This window comes from Doryrhamphus excisus, linkage group LG1 (assembly GCF_037039965.1).
Source record: "Doryrhamphus excisus strain RoL-2023G ecotype Guam linkage group LG1, RoL_Dexc_Guam_v1.1, whole genome shotgun sequence".
In the NCBI taxonomy this organism is placed as follows: domain Eukaryota; kingdom Metazoa; phylum Chordata; class Actinopteri; order Syngnathiformes; family Syngnathidae; genus Doryrhamphus; species Doryrhamphus excisus.
This window is the reverse complement of record NC_136357.1, coordinates 24,889,261-24,915,226: the sequence shown is the minus strand read 5'-3', so window position 1 is coordinate 24,915,226 and position 25,966 is coordinate 24,889,261. Positions and strand designations below refer to the sequence as shown.

At 39.3% G+C, this 25,966-nt stretch overlaps 2 protein-coding genes across 2 annotated transcripts; one reads left to right on the top strand and one right to left on the bottom strand.

Annotated features, from left to right (window-relative positions):
• Positions 1-2,218: 2,218 nt before the first annotated feature.
• Positions 2,219-23,493, top strand: LOC131131909 (CD82 antigen-like). The gene is made up of 9 exons (XM_058076944.2): positions 2,219-2,338; positions 11,057-11,129; positions 12,316-12,388; positions 14,546-14,667; positions 16,231-16,305; positions 20,242-20,340; positions 21,164-21,337; positions 21,432-21,515; positions 22,460-23,493. The coding sequence occupies exons 2-9, from the start codon at positions 11,067-11,069 to the stop codon at positions 22,535-22,537; spliced, it is 768 nt and encodes a 255-aa protein (XP_057932927.2). The 5' UTR covers positions 2,219-2,338; positions 11,057-11,066; the 3' UTR covers positions 22,538-23,493.
• Positions 22,698-25,949, bottom strand: uqcrfs1 (ubiquinol-cytochrome c reductase, Rieske iron-sulfur polypeptide 1). Its single transcript, XM_058076943.2, has 2 exons — positions 25,640-25,949; positions 22,698-25,039 (listed from the first exon to the last, which is right to left on the bottom strand). Exons 1-2 carry the CDS (start codon positions 25,848-25,850, stop codon positions 24,429-24,431), a joined length of 822 nt encoding a protein of 273 aa, XP_057932926.1. The 5' UTR covers positions 25,851-25,949; the 3' UTR covers positions 22,698-24,428.
• Positions 25,950-25,966: the final 17 nt, after the last annotated feature.

Genomic DNA, 25,966 nt, shown 5'->3' with positions numbered 1-25,966 from the left:
GAAACGTCACCAGATTGTTAACAACTCTCTGCTTCCGTTGGCCCGCTGTCCCTGCGTTGCCCTCCATGGATTCCCTTCCCCTAGTCATGAACTCTGAGTATCAGTAAAATCTCAGTTGGGCCTACACCCTCAAAGCTATCCTAAAGTTCCTAAAGTTATCATGTCTACTATAATGGGTAAAACAAGTGTAAAAGTGACTATAGGGGTGTTATTCCATGTCTAGAGAGCTCTAATGAAGCGAAAAAACACAGAATGCTTTGTGAAAATACTGTAATATTCTCATCCTGTTTATTTGACTTAACAATTGGTGTTTATTGCCTTCAATGGAGGACAGTGGGTGGAGAAGCGTGCATTGAGATAGGTGAGGTCAGCCTTCAGACCACAAGCTCTAATCGTGTCATTAATCAAGCGCATCACTCATCTGTTATAGTAGAGTGTGAAACCCGGAGCCGGGCTGGCAAACTGTGACTTTCTTTGTTTGGGGCTTGACAATGACTTACTTAGCTCTGTGATCTCAACTTTGTGACGTTGGAAGCTACAGAATTACACCATTTACAACTTGAATGTTGCTCACGTTCTCTCCGTGAGTGACTGGATGTGGTATGAGGAGGCTCAGTGTTCTTTCCAGACTGGCCCTGACCTCACCACGACCACCACCGCCTGCCTCCATGAAGACATGTCACTCAATGTTGAATGTTGTGAGCATGAAGTGGGAATATACAGTCAGTCCATCCAGGACTATTGAAATAGTTAGGGCAGCACTTTTTAGTTTGTTTAATGATTGAGAACTGTTTACTATACTATGAGTATTCCAATGTAACTTGTATGCGTGTTCATTTATTTAAAAGGAGCCCAAACACACCACCAAGACAATCACTGCCTTGCTAAAGAAGCTGCGGGTATAGGTGATGGACCAAAAGCCTTTTGAGTATTTGTGGTGCATCCTCAAAAAGAGTCCTCCTCTTTGGGGAGTTGTCCAAGCTGTACACGGACTACTTTACATTGGATCAAAGTATCATTCCTTCAGAGTAACATAGTAGCGTAAAATACAGTATTTACATAAATGTGACATATATAAATGTTGTATTTTAGTGATAATACACCAGCTTGTAAAGCTGCAAACTACTATTGTCCACGAGGAGATGTTTTGCATCATCTGAGTTTCCTTGGCTGTCTAGTTCAGACTAAGCACAGATGTTTCAGGGTTCAGTTACAAATGTAGACATTTATTTTTTCAATCTTTTCTTTTAAACCACTATTGGTAACATCTGCTAGCCAGAGATTGCATAAACAGTAGATCAAGGGTGTCCAAACTTTTTTTTCCACAGAGGGTCACATACTGAAAAATGAAACAATGACAGGGCCGTAAAATCATTCTGGTAAAATTACAGCAGTTTTTTTTGTTCTCGTAATGTAATGGCTTTATTCCTATAATATTTTCACCCCAGTTTTTGTTGTATTTATTTTCCATAATATTATGACTTAAATGCATTTCAACTTAGTGTTAGCAAAATGAAATTATTTTTGCTCATACTATTAGTTTATTGTTGGTAGCCTACTGTACAGCTTTAGGCCCTGCAGTCAGCTAAAATTCTTTGCCATTTCTCCTTGTAATATTATGACTTCATTGTCATAATATTTTGACCTCATATCCATGGTATTATAACAAGTTTTTTTGTTTAGTTTATTCCTCATTATGAATTAAAAATAAATTACACTTGTTAGATTTGTCTTATAAAATCAGGACTTAATTTAAGAGTACAACTTTTTTGTCTTAATAATTTTACATTATTATTGTAAAATTACTGCTGATTGTTTAAATTTCTGCTGTTTTTGAGGTTTGGGTTTTTGTTTTGTTGTTACATTATACTTTTAGAATGTGCCAAAAGCTTTGAACAGCATTGCAATCATTGCATCATTGATTTTAGGTGACAGAAACAACATGAAAAAATAACTCAAATGCCCCAAAGGAGGCGCAATTAAAGGTACTTCAACACTAAATACAAACAGTATACTACTAAATAAACATGTAGCCTTGAGTGTCTTGTACTAATGTGTACTATTTTATTGTATTTGATTTAATTTATACAATTTTACACTAATACGAGGTGAGTTGAGTTGTGAATGCACCAGCATTTTGTTTGGCGTTGTGGAGATTGAGGAATTAATCAATTCCCATTTCTGCCACATGATGGCGCCCGGGTGCGATTCCCTTAGTCTTAAGCCTGCCTGTGGCTGTTTCATTGTTGTCGGCGTCGTGCTGGAGGAGGTCACTGGGTCCGGCCAGCAGTCAGCATTTGAGCGCGCTAAACTTTTCTGCACGTCGTCTTCTGAATCAGTAAGTAATTAAGCATCTTTTTTGATGTGTTGAGGGATTTACCGAATCTTGAACAAGGAAACGGCTTTCGTCACACGGTGTAGTTTACGGCAAGCGCTCGCGTGGGTCCAGGCATGGGACTTGATCATCTGGTCACGACATCAAGTTCCTCAGTAAAAGTTAATGTGGTGGTTTCAAGTGGCGTCTATATACAGTATGTGTGATGAACAGTATTTTCTTCGTCTTTGGCACTTTGTGAAGTTTTCAATTTTATTGTATTCACATATATTTCGCTAAAAAAGCTAGCTAAAAAACAGAACACTAACGCTAAAAACACATTGACTGTCTGTCATGAGGATTTCAGCCAATCAGAAGCAACCACAGCAGACTTAGTTGCCTAAAAGAAGACACGTGATCTGGCATTTTAAGGACAAAATGTCTTGATAAGAAAGTTAAAGAAACGTCCAGCGACAAACACACGGCTGTCCGTGACTTTATGCAAATGCATTTTACGTCCATTTCATACAGATATGGCATTGAGTCAATATATCTGTCACACTAGCACAAATCTAAAGTGCTATTGACTGATATGTGGCCCCTTTTAGAGCTAAATGTTACATGAGGACTTTACAGATGGGAAAGTGGGTCAGTAATGGGAATGATGGCATCACAGCTACAACGAGCCCCCCCCCCCAACAGTAATCCCACATTTATCGTGTTTAATTGGTTCCAGACATCACCATGATTAGTGAATTTCCCTAAAGTAGAATTCCTTATCTATATATATACCTGTTTATATAGAATAGTTCTGTAGTTGGAGCATAGAAAAATTGTTTTAGTATTTTTTTAAACATTATTAAAGGTCTCAAGACATGATATAACACCCCTATAGTCACCTTTTCTGAATTGTTTAGGGCTGCAAATGATGATTTTCTGAGTTGATTCATTGAAACCTGTTGTTTTGATGACATGAGTAATTAGTTAGGCCTTGAACGGACCAAATCAATACAAACCAAACACAAGCAGTTAGTGGTTTGCTCTGCAGCATGACAGAAAAGAGGCAAAAATGTCCGTCATTGTTTCCCCAAAGTGAAATCTGATGTATATGTGAATAGCTTGTTTTGCCTAAAAAAACAATAATAGGTCCGCTTTCATGGATGACTAAGGAAATTAAAGTATTCAATATATGTACATTCATTCATTCATTTTCTTATCCTCAGGAGGGTCACTGGGGGGGTGCTGGAGCCTATCCCAGCTGTCTTCTGGCGTGATGCTGGGTACACCCTGGACTGGTGGCCAGCCAATCACAGGGCACATATAGACAAACAACCATTCACACTCACATTCATACCTATGGACAATTTGGAGTGGCCAATTAACCTAGCATGTTTTTGGAATGTGGGAGGAAACCGGAGTAACCCACTCATGCACGGGGAGAACATGCAGACTCCACACAGAGATGGCTGAGGGTGGAATTGAACTCAGGTTTCCTAGCTGTGCGCGCTAACCACTCAACCGCCGTGCAATATATGTACATTTTCAATAAAAAAAGCAGCACCAAAATTGCTGCAGCTATACACTCAAATTGCCCAATGTTGTAGACATAGTAAGGGAAAATAATCCATTGAAAACTCATTGTTGTAAAGGTGTTCTGGTGCTAGGAGAGCTCAGTGGGGGGGTGGACAGGAAGTGATGTTGGGGTTTACGAGTTGAGTTTTATCTTGGCCGTGTGTTACAGCTGCAACAGTAGCCCGTGTTAGGAATTATTGTGAGAGTTCAAACCAGCAATACAAGTCTGGTGCTTGTGTCTCACACCCTTCGGTCTGGGGCTGATACTGGCACGCGGGGGCATGACACCGGGCCTGATACCAGACAAACCATGTGATAACCTATAAATACAAATAACTTTGAGCTTGTTGCAAGAGCCATCTGCAAGGGCTTTGAAGCTAACTTTACTTTAGAAAATACTCTTTTCTTTGTCCATGTCTGCTTATGGCGACAGAGTTACCGTGCGTCAATCAAACTACAGTGTGGGCCGAGGGTCAAACAGGATTCTTGCACGTTAAACTGACCGCAGTGAAAGGAAAGTTCCGTTAACTTCAAGAACGCAATATTCGGTATGCCTTGAAAAGTGCAAAGTAGCGAGGCATTCATGTACTTTAAATCCATCACAGCACTCTGAGACCCCAACTACCCCCAAAGATTGTAGTCTGTAAATCAGGATTTTCTTCCCCTAATTACCTTTCCAGCCAGAGCAGAGACGTTGCATGGCTCATGCTGTGCAGGAGTCCACAGCTGTTGCCGGTTAAGGTTTGGATGCTTGTCAGACATGTAACTAATGTCACTCAAGAGTTTCCTTTATGGGCTCTGCTGGTTTTGGCTGCATTCAGAGAGCCTATGCTGTGAAAAGCCGAGATCTTCCAACACAATGAGTAGAATCTGAGCTCTTGTTTTAAAGTTGAAAATAGAAAAGCAAAAAAAGATCTACTGCAAATACTGTAAGAATGAAAGCCTCGTCTTTGAGCATGCATGAGTCTATAACCTGTTTCCCCTGTTTGGTGGAATTGCCCAAGAGCTATTTGTGGATTTAATAAGGTTTGAGCTGTTCAGTTCTCCTCCCCAACATGCAGGGCAGATGTAAGCAGAGCATGGCTTTGAAATTATCAATTCTTTCTGTCGGCTGTTGAAGTTTGTCAAAATGATTTAGGAAGGAAAATTGATTGAGGGGTAATGGTAATGGTTTTATTTCATTTGAACGTGCATTAGATTACAATTGAATGCATCACACAGTCAGTTCCCAGTTCCACATGTCCAAAAGGAGTAGGAAGAAGCAAAGCTTATTCAATCCTACCCCTCCATCTGGTACTTTTACAATCAGTAACTGTTACATTTGTTCACTTCCTGCTTTCCTAATATAGTTTAAGTTTTTTTTTAATCACGTATCGAAGTAGGAGGTGATATGAGCATCCAATGACATAATGGGTACCATAGTAAGTGTCAATATAGTGATATATATCAGTAACTGTTACATTTGTTCACTTCCTGCTTTCCTAATATAGTTTGTTTGTTTTTTTATTTTAAATATATATATTTTTTAAATTTTTGTCATGTACCAGTTGACACTGGTAAGTTTGACTGTTTCATTTCAGTGATATCATCTCCATTGTGACCCTTAGCCATCATTGACATTTGACTGATGCAGTCCTGTTTTTGTCTCTCTCTCTAATGCCCCCACCCCCCACCCCAGTTTCTCTTCTTCTTTTTTTGTGTTTCTTCTTGCTCCGGTCCGGTCGCTCCAAATGCGCATAACAAAAACATCAAATAACGGCAAATAAAATTGCATCGTACAGGGAAGTTGTAGCTTACACCTTTCTTGACACAGAGCAAATCTGTTTAGCATGTAAGACCATTTGTATAAACAATACTGTCTGCCCCAATGGCTGGATGGGACAAAAAAAAAAAATTGTCATGTACCGAAATAGGAGGTGATATGAGCATCCAATGCCATAATGGGTACCATAGTAAGTGTCAATATAGTGATATATATAGCACATCATGACTGGTTCAAGACTCTTCATACTTGTATTTAGCAAACATCAACTACTTGTATTGTTTCTTGAATTGGCTCATCGTTGTGCATTGTTTGAGGGTCTTACTCAATCCATTCCATAGTTTGATTCCACATACTGAAATGCTATGGCTTTTTAACGTAGTCCTAGCATATAAGGTGTGTTTTGTACTTTGCATAAACTGTTGTCAAAGTTATTGTTGATGTCTAAAGAAACACTGTACATCTTGTTTGGATCAAGAAAATGAGCTTAATACCGCTTCTCCAGTGAAGTGAACATTTACTATTACCACTCAATTACAACAGAGTACAGTCCGGGAGGACAAGTACTGCGTGAATGCATCTAGTACTTGTCCAGACCTTTGGATTTTTTTCAGCTCTGTTCAAACAGGGGTTGTTTGGATGATCATGTTTACATAGAACTTTGAAACAAAGCTTATGTTTTTACTGTAATAGATTGTCAGGTTGCCATGTGAGTATACTTTAAAAGCGACTGTATGCAGTTGCCACAAGATTGCATTCTTTTCAATGCCAAAGTTTTAGATAATGAAGTTTGTGCGTTTGGAAGTAAGCCCTGAAAGAAGTTGGGGATGGCTTTGAATGCCTGGTTTATTTTAGAGAGGTTTATTTTTTTTGAAGACTGACTCACTATGACTTCACAGTGAGCCTTGTGAGAAGTCATCGGCCCCATCCAGCTGGTGACTTTCTTATTTGGGCGTGCCCGGATACTAGCTGTACAAGCTGAGTGGAAGAAATCTGAAGGAAATACAGCTGGAATAGGTACAGATTCTGGAAGATCTAGAAAGCTTTCTGTTTGGGTTATTGTGTGTAGCTCGATACGAAAGGGACGTAAATGGTCCCTGTTTACATTATTTTAACAGAATATGTTCATGTTTCACATATGATTGTGAATGATGGGCAAAATTCCAAAATAGCAAGTAGTTGGCACCTTAGTTGTATATGCTAGTTACTGGTATTACCACAAAGAAGTATTGTAAAATGTAGCATAAACAACGACGCATCAGGTGGTGTGTGATCTCACAGTGGAAAGTTCTATCTTCCAACCATCTTCTGTTGTTTTCTCATGAGGAGGAGAAGTAAAGGCACTGTGTAGCAGGACTCTGTGTATCAAATTCTTCCTTTTGTTACAAGGCATAGAATCGTGTGTGAAAGCTGCCTTTGTTTTGGTTACCAGTCAGAGTGGGAGGGGACACAATATGGCTGTTTGAAAAAAAAAAATGGTGTTCACATCGTGTCACATAAGTCACACCCACATGTGGCTCTGTGAAAACCACGTGAGATACCAAAACTGGAGAACATGTAAGAACACATGCACTTGTTCAGTGTGTCTAGACCAGGGGTGTCTTTTCCAGCGAGGGCCACATAGTGAATGCATGGGCTACCTTGATATTTTGAAAAGCAACACATGTAGATATGCTAAGAAGTGATATATATTTAAAGAAAAAAACCTGCAACTGTTATCAACTCTGTTCTTTGCTTTTTTTTTTAGAAATATTTCAACTTTTTTCTGAAATAATCTTTGGAAATGTTTTTTCTGGTAATATTGCGCCTTTATTCCCATAATATTAGAGCTTTATCCCCAACCTAATATTCCAATAATTACAACATATTTTTTTTCATTTCTCACATTACGAATTTAAAATAATAATAATATATTTTTTATTAAATATTTGAACTCCATGCTACAAACATAATTTTTTTACTCATAATATTAGTTTGTTTGTAAAATTGTGACTTTTTTTCTCATCAGTATATGACTTTTTCTCTTAATATTGTGACTTTATTGTCATAAAATTACAACTGTTGGTTTTTCTTTGTTAGTTTTTTTCTTTCTTCTGGTAAGTTTTCATCTCGGAATTATGACTTGTCACAATATTTTGACATCATTCTTGTAAGATTATAACTTTTTCTGCACCTAATTTTCCAAAAATTACAACTTTATTATTTTGTTTTAATTATGACTTTAAAAAGATAACTGCTTGTTTTTTTTAATATTTGTATTATTTATACATATGCTATTAAAATGACTATTTTACTTAATATTACATTATTCCTGGACAATTATACATAATATTTTGACTTTATTCTTGTAAAATTACTCCTGATGTTTTAATTTTTGCTGTTTTATTGTAAAATTCTATTTTTAGAATGTGTTGCAGGCCAATACAAAATGGACCACAAATGGCCCCCATGACCGTACTTTGGACATCCCTGGTCGAGACTGTGTCAGTTTGCAGTCTAAAACAAAAAATATCAGTAGAATGTCGACTGGGAGTCATGCAATATTCCGATATTATGTTGCCTTTGCAGCAGCAGCACACAACCACTTTCCATGTGGATGCAAGGCTGAAATGGTTTAACACTTTTGACCCGCAAACGTTCCCGTGGGGACAGGCTTTAATGTGGTGGTTAAGTGAGGTTGTCATCAGGTGGGAAGAAAACTACTTAATGGTTGGTACAATGTTCTTTACATTTCCCATTGACAACCAAAGTGGCACAGCAGCAGTGTAACAGTCACCCATTTCCTCTGATGGGAATGTGGGGCATGTGCTTGCCCTGGTCCGGGGTCTACATATTTCACCCAGATTCTTATTGATTTGTATAGTAAACGGCTATTGTTTGACCGAGAGAGGATTGTCAGGGATAATTTGGAAAAGAGAGGGAGAGGGTGTTGTGTTCTGGTGGCAGGGAGATGATCGATACTTTCCTGTTGCAGGATTTATTGTCAGTGTGTGAACTGAAGGTAGAGTAAAACATTCACAATAATGAATAAACCATTCTGCCTTTGGTTGACTGACGACCATACCAAGGTATACCCTGTCTCTTGCATGAAATCAGATTCCTTGTCTGTTTATTTCCACAAATAACCGCTAGGATGGGATCAAATCCCAGGTGGAGGGAGAATTCAGTTTTTACTTATTTATTCATGCATTCATTTTCTACCGCTTATCCTCACGAGGGTCGTGGGGGGTGCTGGAGCCTATCCCAGCTGTCTTTGGGCGAGAGGCGAGGTACACCCTGGACTGGTGGCCAGCCAATCACATGGCACATATAGACAAACAACCATTCACACTCACATTCATACCTATGGACAATTTGGAGTGGCCAATTAACCTAGCATGTTTTTGGAATGTGGGAGGAAACCGGAGTATCTGGAGAAAACCCACGCATGCACGGGGAGAACATGCAAACTCCACACAGAGATGGCAGAGGGTGGAATTGAACTTGGGTTTCCTAGGTCTGCGCGCTAACCACTCGGACCGCCGTGCAGCCCGACCATACAATTATTCATTCATTCATTTTCTACCGCTTATCCTCACGAGGGTCGCGGGGGTGCTGGAGCCTATCCCAGCAGTCTTTGGGTGAGAAGCGGGGTACATCCTGGACTGGTGGCCAGCCAATCACAGGGCACATATAGACAAACAACCATTCACACTCACATTCATACCTATGGACAATTTGGAGTGGCCAATTAACCTAGCATGTTTTTGGAATGTGGGAGGAAACCGGAGTATCTGGAGAAAACCCACGCATGCACGGGGAGAACATGCAAACTCCACACAGAGATGGCAGAGGGTGGAATTGAACTTGGGTTTCCTAGGTCTGCGCGCTGACCACTCGACCGCTGTGCAGCCCGACCATACAATTATTCATTCATTCATTTTCTACCGCTTATCCTCACGAGGGTCGCGGGGGTGCTGGAGCCTATCCCAGCAGTCTTCGGGTGAGAAGCGGGGTACATCCTGGACTGGTGGCCAGCCAATCACATGGCACAAATAGACAAACAACCATTCACACTCACATTCATACCTATGGACAATTTGGAGTCACCAATTAACCTAGCATGTTTTTGGAATGTGGGAGGAAACCGGAGTATCTGGAGAAAACCCACGCATGCACGGGGAGAACATGCAAACTCCACACAGAGATGGCAGAGGGTGGAATTGAACTTGGGTTTCCTAGGTCTGCGCGCTGACCACTCGACCGCCGTGCAGCCCGACCATACAATTATTCATTCATTCATTTTCTACCGCTTATCCTCACGAGGGTCGCGGGGGTGCTGGAGCCTATCCCAGCAGTCTTCGGGTGAGAAGCGGGGTACATCCTGGACTGGTGGCCAGTCAATCATAGGGCACATATAGACAAACAACCATTCACACTCACATTCATACCTATGGACAATTTGGAGTCACCAATTAACCTAGCATGTTTTTGGAATGTGGGAGGAAATCCATACATGCATCGGGAGAACATGCAAATTCCACACAGAGATGGCCGAGGGTGGAATTGAACTCGGGTCTCCTAGCTGTGAGGCAGGCGCGCTAACCACTCATCCGACGTGCCCAGTTTTTATTTGTTTTCTCTCTAATTTAGATAATTTTTGCCCAGTGTTTTGGCAATTTGTGCATTTGCAGTTAATCAATGTATATTGACAGGAATTGGTTCATAAAGCAAATCTAGCAGAATTCGGACAAGCAGTAGTGTGCCTAAAAGTGGATGAAAGTGCAAGGCATTCACCATGAAAGCGGAGAACTAGGTAACACAACTGCATCTGCCACCTGGCCTCCTGCACGTAAGTGGAAGTGTCTCGCCGGCTGATACGTCTGTGTGCCCACTCTGAAGGTACGGTGCGCCTGTTTTTGAACACCGCCTCCTGGTGAACGACGTAGGCTGGAACTATTAATACCAGAGATGCTTTAAATTAGCATTCTTGCAGTTTTCATTGACAGATCGAAGGTGCAGCCCACGGGCCATTTTTACTCTGCAAATTATTAATGCGATACAAAGTAACAATACTGATGCCTTGTCATCAGAATACTACATAGAACTTATTTTTCAGATTTTTATTTACATATTTTGACCGGCCACTGACAGGGACGACTGTACATACTTCTTCCTTTCATGGCAGAGGGCCTGGGTTTGATTCCCGGCCAGGGTGAGGTCAGGAAGGACATCCGCCTTAAAAACAAAGCCAACCTCTGGAAGAGATAAGCCGAAAATGTTGTGTATTTTCATATTTGTGTCTCCCACACTTCAATTTATCTTCCAACAGCGCTTGCCCCTACTTTACTATTTGTATGTCAACTACACCACAGGACCTTATACATATCTTACATGTACATAACACGCATGTTCTCTCACATTCGCAGATAAACCATCATGGGGAAAGGCTGCTTGACGGCGATCAAGTATTTCCTGTTCCTCTTCAATCTCATCTTCTTTGTGAGTATTCGAACTGTACAAGTTACACAATCATCACGTGACAAAGTCTAATAGTTTTTATTAGAATGAATTAGTATTAATGCAGCAGTCTAAGTTGGGTTGGTCGATTGTGTTTCCTCCACAAAAACACATTGCCATAATTGTTCACATTATTAATGACTACTAACAGAACATAATATTAACAAAATCCAGTAAATAAATTCATGTGTATTTGATCCTAAAGCAAAACAAGACCTAGTACTTAGTGGGAAAACCCCAGAGGGTTAGGTGTAGGCAACCCACGGCTGCCTGCTCGCCGTGACTCCTTTCAGTCGTGCCATTTTTTTACATATTATTTTTAGGGCAAGCAGAACTAGAGGTAGCAGAGATGAGGATGCTGAGGTTCTCATTGGGAGTGACCAGGATGGATAGGATCAGGAACGATTACATCAGAGGGACATTACATGTTAGAGGCCTTGGAGATAAAGTCAGAGAGGCCAGACTGAGATGGTTCGGAGAAAGAAGAATATTATTTTATTTTTAGGGCTGTCAAATGATTACATTTTTTAAATCAGATTAATGACGGTTGTCAAATTAATTGTATATTTTCTGGGATTTTTGAGCATAATTAAATGCATCAAATTGTACTTCCACAGTAAGAGGTACTGTACGTTAGTGAGGGATAAGTATATCCACTTTTTGTTTATTTATTAAGACATTGTGGTTTTCGGATTGTTCATGAATGCATCTCGCCACTGTCTTGTGACAATGAGGAAGTGTTGTTCCGAGGAGTTTTAGACTTGTGTTTTGTGAGTTGGAGATACGTACTGTGCAGTATATGGTGTGTTCAGGGTCAGAGTAAAGTTAAAAAAACAGGGTCAGACTTTGTGTGGCTGTATGGGGACACTACACTATGAAGTCATATGCTGTCATAACCGAGCTGCCATATGGCTTGACATGATGCTTAGGTGTTAATTACACAAAAAAATTAACATAATTAATGGAATAAATTAGTTACCGTTGGTAACTAAGGAGGAGGTACTTTAATGGAAACCTTCAGTGTCTCGGCCCTCCATGGAACAAGCGTGACAAAAATGACAAATTTGACTCAATCTAATATGATTATAAGATTGTGTTATGTCCCGATTTACAGCATGTGTTCAGCCTTTATTAAGCCAGGCTCATGTGTGTTGTTTTTCTCCTTAAGCTGCTCGGGGCCGTTGTCATGGGCTTCGGATTGTGGCTCCTCCTGGACAATCAGAGCTTCATAGTTGTCCTCAGTAAGTCTCAAATTCATTATCTAATTTTCTCAAACAAGCTGATCATCATGACACCAGAAATGTATCATAAGAGAAGATAAGATATGCCTTTATTAGTCTCATAAGAGGATGTATTACTCATTTAGTGCTTCTTCATTTTCAAAAGATCTTTCGCAGTTTCATTTCTGTATTCTAAAGTTGGAAAAAAAAGTCAACTCACCCTAGAAGGCTTGGTGATGGAGTTCACACTTTTCCAAACAATGCAGTAAAAGAATGAAGGATGCATACAAGAATGTATTGATGAGGACTGATGTGATGTAATAACTTACAAAACGTTAAAGTCGATAACTATACTGTCAAAAATAATATTGCCAAAATGATACTAAAGATCCAAAAGACGTTGACAAAGGAATCTGCACAAAAATCATGTAGAAAAGCAATAATGAACCGTAAACTAAATATATTTTCCCAGTGTATTATTTTCACAGATTGACCCGTATGAAATAGAAGTACAGTATGTAGGCCAATTCAAATGGAGCCAGGGTTTACAGGCAGAAATCAGGCCAAGGTCTGGCTGTGGGCCCTTGGAATGTTTTAAGTGTCTATGAATATCTAAGAGACAAACAATAACAGTTTTAGCTTCTCTGAGAACAGATAGATTTGTCTCTTTTCGTGTACACAGTAACGCAGACGAAGCGAAAATGGGGGAAAATAGAGCATAAGACATAATGTAACATGAAAAGGCTGAGATGTTGATCTTGACTATTAACACAAAGCTTTCTCTTTAAATATTTATCACTTTAAAAAATATATATACATATAAAAAAAGATTATTTTTCAAGTCGGCGGATTAGTTGAAGGACTTCATGTGCATGTTCAATAGTGACGGTAATGAAGAAGTGTCTGGTGAACAGAAACCCCCAAACAAATAACGCAGAAGCACAGACACCGACAACGAGGATTCTCCAGTCGCGGAGAGAGAGAGAGAGCGGGAGAGAGTATGTGGCTGTCTTCGGGCGTCACTGAGGACATTTGTGCTTTGTCAGTGGCCTCGCTGCAGGTGTCCTCTCATCACACACTGGGTCCTTTCTGCTCCTTCCAGCATCAACATGCATCACATCAGCCCAGCGCGCTCACCGCCGTACTCATTACTGCACTCGTCACCAGTCTGGCGAGGCCTGGCTGAGAGGGCATGAGTTTCACGGCGGTCGGCAATGCCGTCATACCTTGGAAAGCAGCCATAACAAAAGGGTTAATGTACAGTAGACACATTAGCTTTGTACTTGATGCTCATTGACATATTATGTTTACTAGCACTACCTCGAATTCCATTGTTGGCGCTATGGGGTGATTGTGGACGTTTCAGCTCTTTTAGTTACGTGGGTGGAGGAGGAGAATACTACATAGTTTATAGTAGTCCAAAGTGGGACACAGAGTCCATTTGCAGCCCACCCGCAGCTGTTTTTTTATTGGCCCTCATCACATTGAAAAAAAATACTTTAATAAAGCTAAAAAAATTGAAAAAAAACCCTGCAAAAATTGAAAATTCACAGGTAATTTTACAAAAATAAATTACAAATATTAAGAGGAAAAAAGCTTATCATCTAAAGAGTAAAAGTTGTAATTTTACCAGCATAATGTTGGAATATTATGAGAGAAAATAACGCCATTTTAATAGCATTATGTTGAAATAGTAAATAAAACAGATGTTATATTTTTAATGTAGTAATATGAGAAACAAACAAAAAAAGTGAATTTTGTGGGTGGAGGAGGAGAATACTACATAGGTTATAGTAGTCCAAAGTTGGACACAGAGTCCATTTGCAGCCCACCTGCGGCTGTTTTTTTATTGGCCCTCATCACATTGTGAAAATATAATTTAACAAAGCTAAAAAAAAAATTACAAAAAACCCTGCACAGGTAATTTTACAAAAATAAAGTAGAAATATTAAGAGGAAAAAATCTTATAATCGAAAGAGTAAAAGTCGTAATTTTACCAGCATAATGTTGGAATATTATGAGAGAAAATAACGCCACTTTAATAGCATTATGTTGAAATAGTAAATAAAACATATGTTATATTTTTATAGTAATATTATGAGAAACAAACGTGAAAAAAAGTGAATTTTGTGTCATGATTTATAATCGCTAACTTGTGTTCCTGTTCCTTCTTTGCAGGTGACTCAATAGCTGTCAAGGCTGCCTGCTACATCTTGATTGGAGTCGGGGCTTTCTCCATGCTCATTGGCTTCCTTGGCTGCTTGGGAGCTATTTACGAGATCCGCTGTCTGCTTGGCATAGTGAGTGGAGGATAGTATGATGTAGGATGTATTAGAATGTCTTTTCTTTCGTGTTGTCACATATAAAAAAGATAATTAGATAAAATATATAATAAAATATCTGCTGAAATGTAGGGAGTGTACAGTAATCCCTCGTTTATCGCGGTTAATTGGTTCCAGACCCGACGGTGATAAGTGGATTTGTCATTTTAAAAATAATATTTTCATAGTTATAATAGGGCTGGGCGATGTATAGATATTTTTTAAAAAAATGGTATTTCTGCTAAGCCCGATATCAAAAAGAAGCATATCGTTCATATCGATATAGACTGGATTTGATGCGGAGGTCTGCGGAGGCTTCAAGATGGCACCGCCCGAGTACAAGCTAGTTACGACAGCTCAGTTTCTCCTGCAGCGTTTTTAGTGCTTAATAGTGCTTTATTTATGACTTTCTTATTGTTTTGTGCCATACTGACCCCTTAAGCAGCTATGGATGTTCATCCTATTACGTTTTTAGCTTGCCGCATGTGTCATTGTTGACACTCGGAAGCAGCTGTTAGCATCTGTTAGCATCCCTTGGCTACGTCCAATAATTGGATATCCCAGCAGAAATATGGAGGTGGAGAGGCTGCATAGCCGGAGTGAATGTCGAAAAAGACGGTATAAAGGTCTTCAAAGACGGCAGCAACCATATTTACCATCTGTTGTCATGGGGAACGTGAGATGGAAGCGCTAATGGCGCTAACCCGGCTACAGAGACTACCATGAGTGCAGCACTATTGCACTGAAGATTGAACAGTAGATTTAACTTCATCTATATTTATTTAAAAAAGAGAATATACTATTTTATTTCAGTGGCTATTTCTCTTGAATATTGTTTACATTTTAATACAACTTTACAAACACATTTGGCTTTGACTGTTGTCTAAATTCAGTTTATGGAAAAAATATCAATATATATTGTAATATCGATATTTAACTAAATATATCGGGATATTAGTTTTGGTCCATATTACCCAGCCCTAAGTTATAGCATAGTTTATGACCTCCAGAATACGGTTTTTAACATTATTAGAGCCTTCTAGACATTAAATAGCTCCCATATAATTATCTTTACACCCATATTACCCAATATAGTTGACATAATAACATTTTTTTAAACTGTTTTTTTTTAACTTCATTTCTGTACAGTACTTTCTGTGGTGACCAGTGTCACAGTCTTTGAATGCGTCTCCCGAATGCCTTATATTTGTATTTTACTGCATTTAGCCATTTTTATGCTTGAAAATGTTTAATTTCATCCAAAAATATGTCAAATTAAAAAAAACATGGTTTGTTATTTTGGAACTATGGCAGATTGAAGCTGCTGAAGTGTGAAGTGGTGAGGGATTACTGTACTCACTTTAATGAGGTAGTGAATGTGTTCATCTTCCTATGATAAAATTTTCATTCCTGCCCGCTTTAGTCTTGTTTGAAGCCATTATGAATTATGCATTATGCCTAATACAATGTGTGTCCATGAAAATGTAAACAGTAGCTTGATTGTTTGATGTTATTCAACATTCATTCCTCTCATCCTTACAGTACTTTACCTGCCTGTTGTTGATCTTCATTGCTGAGATTGTAGCTGGTGCCCTCATCTACTTCCACAAGGGTGTGGTAAGCAACATATGATTATTTGGCGTTCACACCCTTTGCAGAAACAACATGAATACAATCAGGCAGACAATTTTTAGTCGCAGTGTCATGAAACAGTCGACGCCTAAGTGACATAGCTGCACTTTTGGAGAGAGTCTTGTTCCATACACATAGTAGAAACATTGGCAGAGCATCTATTATTATTATGTCTTATGTGTTTGTTGAATTATGACTGTTGCTAGTTGTGTAAATGCTTTCTTTGGGTGCCTTCACAGTGCAGTGGTCAAGGTTGTACAATTTGTTGAACATGTGTGGTTGATTTACTCCGTGCCATCTCCGGGTCGGGGATGAGATACTGCCTCATGTGGAGGAGTCCAAGTACCTTGGAGTCTTGTTCACGAGTGAGGGAAGTGATATCGGTGTTCCGTTTGCAATGATGTGGACTCAAGTTACCAGTCCATCTGTGTTCCTTTGGGTCGTGATAATTAGGGATGTCATGATCCGATCTGCAGGATCGGTATCGGGGTCTGATCTGCTGTATTTTTGAAGATCGGATCATATCTGCTCATATCGCAAGAAGAAAACCCAACATTAAAATAACATTATCCGGCTCCGTGGTTACAGCGGTAGTTGCCCTTCACTGTGCCCGGACTGCTGTGTCATGGTCAGCTGGTTGTGAATATTTCGGACCATCAATAATCAATAAATAAATGACTATTGCATAATAGAGAGTGTAACCGAGCGGATTTGTTGTTGTTATTCTCATGCCATTTATCTCCTCCTCTTATTCTAGTCATGTGACTTCAATGCACACAACACTACGACCGGCCTTCAAAATAACAGCACATCCATTAGGTTTTTTTAAGTCATGTATTCTAAATCACACCACAAATTTACCAAATGATTAGTCCTACCCTAAAAGTATTTTGCACATATTTTTTTTCCAATTTTACCTTTTCCAATTTGATTTTTGTTTAGCTCAACCATTCAACCTATTTACAGTATCTACTGAACATAGAGTAGAGTGTGCTACATGAGTGTGCTACTGAACATAGCACACTCATATGAATCATCAGTGCGCGCACACACACACACACACACACACAGATGCTGTTGTTGTGAACATGACAGGACATGTCCCAATGATTCGGGCTCAAGAAATAGTACTTAATATAGTCAGATTTTGAGAAAACGTCACAGTAGCACTGACAAATAGCTAGGTAAACAACCTACAGTCCCCTGTGTGATCAGTCCTGGGATTGGAACATACCAATTTAATCCATGAAAGATTAAATTAAAGTATTAGCATGCTGATACACATACATTTGGTAAAATTAATACTATATTGAGTTTTACCATTGTAGCATAGATAGAGTTTATGTCACACTTTGGTGCTTGCTTGTATTTATGAATGGAAAAGCACTACTGGAGCCAGGACAGGATGCATAAGGATGATTTTATGCTGAAAGTTGGCAGACATCTTTGCAGGGAGTTGAGCTATCTCCCTTTTCTGGACGGCTGCCTGAAATTTTATCTTTTGGCTTTAATCAATCACGCTGTAAGATAAATCTAAGGTGGTAGTTGTAGTTAAAATGATCACTTCCTTATGCCTCTTTAAGGTGCCTCATACCTTTTTAAAATGGTGTTGTTGCTTGTTGTGTACAGTTAAAGTATTGATACCTTTTGTCTGAATTTGCAGCCTCAGTAGGAATGGTTGTGACTTTGGTGACTTCACCGCTTTTAATGTTGCAGAAGATTGCAAGGACTTTGTTTGTTGGGGTCTGAGATACAGGTCATCTCAATGCTATTTTCCAAACACTTCCGCGGGCCACTTCACATAGTGTCCAGGCTAACAGGATCAAACAGTATTGCAGTATTATTTGGACGGATCTTTTCCGTTTCTATAGCTACCAACCGCCAAATCATTACATTCATTAATTCATTAACATTGCAAGATAGGACCATTTTTGGCATATGTGCATATAACTTCAGAGCACCAGTACATTCCACTTTGTAGGTATTAGCATGCTAATGTTAGAATATTAGCATTGTTAGCAATGTTAGCATATGCTGATATCAGCATATTAGCATTTTTAGACATTTTCATGAAGCACTATCATGCTTGGTGTTAGTATGCTAACATTAGCGTAGTATCGTTTTTAGGCATTTTCATAGGTTGACAGCATGCTAAGGTTAACATGTTAATATACTGACTTTTTTACGACTTTCCTGAATATGAACTTAAGCACACACTTACCGCTATCATGGTAAGTGTTATCATTCTAGGTATTAGCATGCTAATTTAGAATGTTAGCATTGTTATCATGTTGATATCAGCATATTTGCATTTTTAGACGTTTTCATGAACACTTAGCACTATCATGCTTGGTGTTAGTATGCTAACAATAGCGTAGTATAATTTTTAGGCATTTTCATAGGTTGACAGCATGCTAAGGTTAGCATGTTAATATCCTTACTATTTTCCGACTTTCCTGAATGTGAACTTAAGCTTAAATGTAACAAATGCAATCAGTACACTAAAATATTGCAAACAAAGACATTTTTAGACAATTACTCACAAAAGGAACGTTAATGGGACCTATTAGCTCATTTTCGGCACTTTGTATTGAGTTATGGACTCCTATAGAGCCGTTACACACAATAACCTGCACAGAAAGCTTTCTAGATCTTCCCGATTCTGCACCTTTCCATGGACTTCTGACCCAGGTGGTGTGTATAATTTACTCCATCCCCGGCCCTCCACTAGGTACGCCCACTGTGCTGTGATTGCTCACACTTCCAAGCACTCCCGAAGACTTCCGGATATGTAGGTCCGCATTTTCTGAGTGCAGACCATCTGCAACCTATATAAGGAAGTCTGGAAGTCGGTGTTAGAAGAACTGTAAAACCGAGCATTCAGAGCCATCCAAAACTTCTCATTATTTGATGCTTTGGCATCATTTAACACAAAGATACAACATTGTAACAACATTTATCGATCAGAAAAGTAGAAAAAGCATAACAGGTCCCTTTTGAAAATAACAATTTTATCAACTGCAAGGCTACATTTCTTATTAGACTTGAATGCCACATTTGCAAATTATTCTACATTGGAATGACAAAAAGACTAGTAAAACACACACCGGTGCTGAATAAATATGCTTTTTGCACAGGAAACGCCAACTGCCCCACGGCTAGACGTTTTATAGAATACTTTGTTCTCCTGTAAAAATGTTTTTGTGTTTGTAGTTAACACTGCCATCTGGTGGTGCTTTGCCCTTATATAGATGTGGAGAAGCCCCATTGGTGGAACACCAGTTTTCAATTTAAGTCATTTATTTATGATAGGTCCAGGTAGGTATTGGACGAGGACCAGTATGATGCATTATTATCCTGTACTTTTAATGTCTTAGGATTATGTATTTATCATTTATAACCAGCTTAGGGTGAATAAGGTGACTTTTTCGAAGGAAAAAAATATTAAAAAAAATGTTTTTCCAACAAAAAAATAAATAAAATTGCAAATTCATGGATCCACAGTAGTCAAATATATGTGCCAGCAAATTAAAATTGCCTTTATATAACAATTTAAATGGTTGTACATCATTTTAGTATATGCGATTACTTAAAATATTGAAAATTGTTACATTGATTGCAATGCATTATTATTTTTACAGTGAGAAAGGTTTCTGGGTAGGGACCGTTTTTCTGCAATATATTCATATGTGACAAAGTGTTAAGTAACAATTCATTAAAAGTAGTGAATTAATGATAAATAGTACACAATTTCCCTCACAAATAGAACTAGAAGTAAGCACTTAAGCCATAGTAAAATTTCACTAAAAATTGAAACATTTCCCACAGATTAAATTAATCTTTGCTCCATGTTGTCAGCAAACAGTTTACCTTAGCATTTTATAACACTACAACCTGTTTGTCCCTCCCTCCCCCCCACAGGTAAATGAAGAGATGTCCAAGGTTGTGTCTAAGGTTTTGGACAACTATCCAGGAAACAACTCCACCACTGAGCAAGCATGGGACTTCATCCAGAGGAATGTAAGTGGTCATGGTCATTGCAGTCCAGTCTTACTTGGTTTGACCCGGTTACTGTCATTCTAGAACCAAAACACGTGGCATCATGAACCTTACATGCTGTTACATCTTGAATCATAACACCAAAGGCAGCAAGGCCATGGGATGTGGGAGGAAACCGGAGTACCTGGAGAAAACCCACGCATGCACGGGGAGCAAGTTTTCAGATCAAAATTCTCAAGATTGGCTGCACGGCGGTCGAGTGGTTAGCGCGCAGACCTCACTTTCAATTCCACCCTCAGCCATCTCTGTGTGGAGTTTGCATGTTCTCCCCGCGCATGCGTGGGTTTTCTCCGGGTACTCCGGTTTCCTCCCACATTCCAAAAACATGCTAGGTTAATTGGTGACTCCAAATTGTCCATAGGTATGAATGTGAGTGTGAATGGTTGTTTGTCTATATGTGCCCTGTGATTGGCTGGCGACCGGTCTAGGGTGCCCCGCCTCTAGCCTGAAGACCCTCGTTAGGATAAGTGGTAGAACCTGAATGAACCTTTAAATACAGATTGTCTTCGGATTACTCGACAGAACACTACCAACAATCACGTTGCCAACACAAAAATGAATAAAAGAATAAGAATAAAGACCAGCAGTGGCATTGAGCCTTCACAATTCTATAAAAATGTATATGAATGTAAAATATTGACTGGTATTGTTATCGTTGACTGGTATTGTAAAAACCCCAACATGGAACCACAAAGTAAAGTTAACAAGGCGCACAAAGAAGTAATACTTAAATTATACTGGTACCTGCGTTTTGAATAGTATTTCATTCCTGCTGCGTCTGCAGATGGAATGCTGCGGCTGGAACGGTCATGAGGACTGGAACGGAAACATGGTGATTTCCAACAGCTCTCGGCTCCTCTTTCCCTGCTCGTGCCAGAACTTGTCTCTTGCAATTGGAAACGTCTCCGAGAGTGGATTCTGTGAGGCACAGACACCTGACTGGCCCGTGTACGACATGGTAAGGTGTTTTGTTGTTGTTGTTGTTGTTGTCATTTTCACCATCAACTGTTTTGGGAGTTGATAGTGACGTCATCTCCTGGTGTGCTCTCCAGGGTTGTTCTGCCAGTGTGGACAGATGGTTCCTCACCAACATCGGGGTCGTCTTGGGCATCTGCATCACAATCGCATTTATTGAGGTACACATGATCTATCACACATGGGACATTGAAGAGCTGATCCATCTGGATCCGAATGTGGATCTGAATTTTGGTTAAGGATTAATTAACATTGCAAGATAGGACCATTTTCAGCATTTGTGCATATAACTTCACAAAATCAAAAGTCAGAGCACTCGTACATTGCACTTTCTAGGTATTAGCATGCTAATGTTAGCATTGTTAGTAATGTTAGCATACGCTGATATCAGCATAATAGCATTTTTAGACGTTTTCCTGAGCACTATCATGCTTGGTGTTAGTATGCTAACATTAGCGTAGTATCATTTTTAGGCATTTTCATAGGTTGACAGCATGCTAAGGTTAGCATGTTAATATACTTTTTTACGACTTTCTTGAATATGAACTTAAGCAGACACTTACTGCTCTCATGGTAGGTGTTGTCATTCTAGGTATTAACATGCTAATGTTAGCATTGCTATCATGTTGATATCAGCATATTAGCATTTTTAGGCATTTTCATGAACACTTATATCATGCTTGGTGTTAGCATGCTAACATTAGCGTAGTATTGTTTTTAGGCATTTTCATAGGTTGACAGTATGCTAAGGTTAGCATGTTAATATACTTACTTTTTACGACTTTCCTGAATATGAACTTAAGCAGACACTTACCACTATTATGGTAGGTGTTATCATTGTAGGTATTAGCATGCTAATGTTAGCATTGCTATCATTTTTGCTATTTTTAGGCGTTTTCATGAACACTTAATACTATCATGCTTGGTGTTTGTATGCTAACAATAGCGTAGTATCATTTACTACAGCATGCTAATGTCAGCATGTTAATATACTAATTTTTTACGACTTTCATGAATATAAACTTAAGCAGACACTTACCGCCTCGTGAGGATAAGCGGTAGAAAATGAATGAATGAATGAATTTGTGTTTTTTTCCCCCAACAGTTGCTAGCGATGATCCTGGCCATCTGTTTGTGCAAGAACCTTCACATGGAGGACTACACCAAAGTGCCGAAGTACTAAAGTTCCCCAGACTGATCTTGGCTCAAACTGCAGCTGCACATCAGCGGAGAAGAAAATGTAAAGAAATGAGGCATTTTCCCCAACCAATATTAGGTTCGATGTTATGTAAAAATGTTAGAAATGAGCTTTCTTATATTGGATAATTCATCTGATGAGGGACTTCTTTATTTTTTTGTCTGTCCTGTTTTGCTTGAAGCACTTTAGAAATGTTTTGGCTTTTAAACGTCAGATGGGAGAGCGATGCAAATGCTTGGATTAGATTAGATTATTTGTGGTACCATAATGTCATCGGTTGATCGTATGTCAGTTTGCACCTTAAGGCTTGTTTCAATTCATTTTTTTTATCCGTCAAGAGTCTGCAACATGGCTGTTTCAAGCTGTTAAACCACCCCTTTTTTATTTTTATACTTATTTTATTATTTCATTCCATTTTAGAACTTCATTCTTTGATTGTGGAAACGTACTTCCTTGTTGTACATTTAAACTTTCATTCTCTTTTACTTTTTGGACATAACAGACATAATGAGACTCTAACATAACAAATATTGGGACTGGTATCACTTATTTTGCCTTCGGTCAGCAAAAATTAGGCTTCTTTTTTTAAAAAGGTAGACCTGTTGCAAAATAAAATATCTCCCAGAAATGAATACTGATGATCTGGAAGAAATATTTTTTTGCAAAATCCACCTCAGAAATTCTTCAGTTGCTTCAGTTCTTTTGTAATTAATTTGCTGTATATGTAATTTTTAATATTCATCCAAAAACATGTGGTATTTTTATTATGTACAAATTTGTCATCCAGTTTCCTGTGTAGTGTAAAGCACCATATACCGTTAACCTTGTAATGACATTCTTTGTAACAACATAGATGGAGTAGTAGGGAAGCTGTCTTAGTATTAAAGAACTTGCATCATTTATTTTTCTTTTTGCCAATAAAGTAATTACAATTAATTTGACTGCATCTGTTTCAACCCAATCGTTACTGTACTTGGTCATGGATGTAGCATGAATGCAATAACAACCGCATGTACATTAAATTTTGATGTTAGAGAGCCGTGTCATGAACTGGATAAAGTGATCACAAAGATAGACCTGATCAATGCATAAAGATGGCGTTATTCTAGGTATTAGCATGCTAATGTTAGAATATCAGCATATTAGCATTTTTCGACGTTTTCATGAACACTATCATGCTTGGTGTTAGTATGCTAACATTAGCGTAGTATCGTTTTTAAGGCATTTTCATAGGTTGACACCATGCTAAGGTTAGCATGTTAATATACTTTTAACGACTTTCCTGAATATGAACTTAAGCAGACACCACTATCATGTGAGGTGTTATCATGCTAATGTTAGAATGTTAGCATTGCTATCATGCTGATATCAGCATATTTGCATTTTTAGACGTTTTTATGAACACTTAGCACTATCATGCTTGGTGTTAGTATGCTAACATTAGCATAGTATCGTTTTAGGCATTTTCATAGGTAGACAGCATGCTAATGTTAGCATGTTTATATACTAATTTTTTTTTACAACTTTCATGAATATGAAGCAAAACAAAATGCTGGTCAGCTATCTAAAACAGGACCGACTCAAATTCCTGAAAACCTTGAGGGTTGGACAGGAATACAGACTAACTTATTAGCACAGTGGCACAAGCAAATATGGTAAGTATTCACATTTCCGCTCATTTTCACTGTCTTCCTGATAAACACTTATAATAAATGTGTCCCTAGCTTTGGAAGGCCTCTTTGGTGGCATCACATGCACTTTAAAATCCTATTTTCCTACTTCCTGTAATACACACTAAGAAAGCATGAGTGTTGGGATAAAATGCTGAGAGCAGACTTTATTTCAACACTAGCAGAGAGAGAATGACATGTAAGGATTATCCAACAACCACAGTGTCTTCATCTGGAAACTCGTAGTACGGAACCTCCAAGTTGAGAGGTGCGGGGCCTTTCCTGATGCGGCCTGAAGCGTCGTAATGCGAGCCGTGACAAGGGCAGTAGTAACCTCCAAAGTCACCAGCGTTGGCGATGGGTACACAACCGAGATGGGTGCACACGCCGAGAACAATGACCCAACTGGGATTGATGACGCGGTCCTTGTCATGTTGAGGGTCACGCAGCTCGGACAAATTCACCGCTTCCTCCATCGCAATCTCTCGCTCGGTGCGGTGACGGACAAAAAGGGGTTTGCCTCTCCACTTGAACGTCATGTTCTTGCCCTCTGGGATTTCGCCGAGCTTGATTTCGATCTTAGACAAGGCAAGAACATCCGCTGATGCGCTCATGGAGGACACAAACTGAGTGACCACCGTCTTAGCGGCGTAGACGCCCATCACCGCCGTGGCACCCGTCACCAAATATGAAAAGACTCTTCTGGATTCACTGGTCTCCTGGGAGGACTTATGGGGGTCCAGCACCTCTGGACGTCTGTAGGTGGAGAAGTCTGGTACCCTGACGTCCGTGTGGGCCAATCGCACCGCCGAACAGGCTGCAATCACGACAAGAAAATGCACCGGATGACTCAAACATCTTTTTTATTTATTTTTTTTTTTACATGACTTTAGTTATCCATAAAATGTTTAGCTAAAATGAGTTATTTCTTGTATTCAATGGTGTTTTTCAACTTCTTTATCAAAATGTTAGCAACGTTAGGGTAAATTTTGACTTATGTTGCAGCTGTGATGAAAAGAAAAGCAGGTCAGAAACACTGTTGAATTAAATAAATAACTCACAGCAAAACAGGAAGGAGGTATCCGTGTTGATCTCGCTGCCACATCATATATTGGGCTACTTCAAATGTTCGTTTATCATTTAAATTGAGTTATAATTATTTTATGCGTGTAAATGTCCGGATTCATTGGATTGAACGGTATATATTGCGCTCAACAGAAATTACATGTTGTCTTTGAACGCAACCCCTCATCAGACGTGTGCTATCTTTGAGCATGATTACAATTCTCGCTGTTTGTGTGTGTCATGTGATTGACAGATTCAGGTTCCGGGGTGTAACCCGCCTCCCGCCCAAAGTCAGCTCGTGACCTTAATGAGAAAAAGTGCTACATAATCAATTAATTAATATTTGACTTACCATTAATGCTAACCGTGATGGCGGGTCCTGTCTTAGGGCTTTGGCCATTGAGCGATTCCCGGCATAGGAACAACTTCTTTGGGTTCAACAACACCCGCTCGGACTTGACAGGAACCCCAGGAACCAAAGCTTTGAGTGGGCCAGCGATTGTAAAAGATGTGGCTTGCATATATGGAGTCAATGCCCCCGATCGCGTTAAAAGGCTCGCCATTTTCACGGACAACCACACAAAGTCGACCTTGGTCTTCTTCTTCGTTTGCCTTTTTCTTCTTCGGCTTCTTTGCCCTCCCACTTTGTCGTCTTCTTCTGGTTTATTGGCTGTTGCAA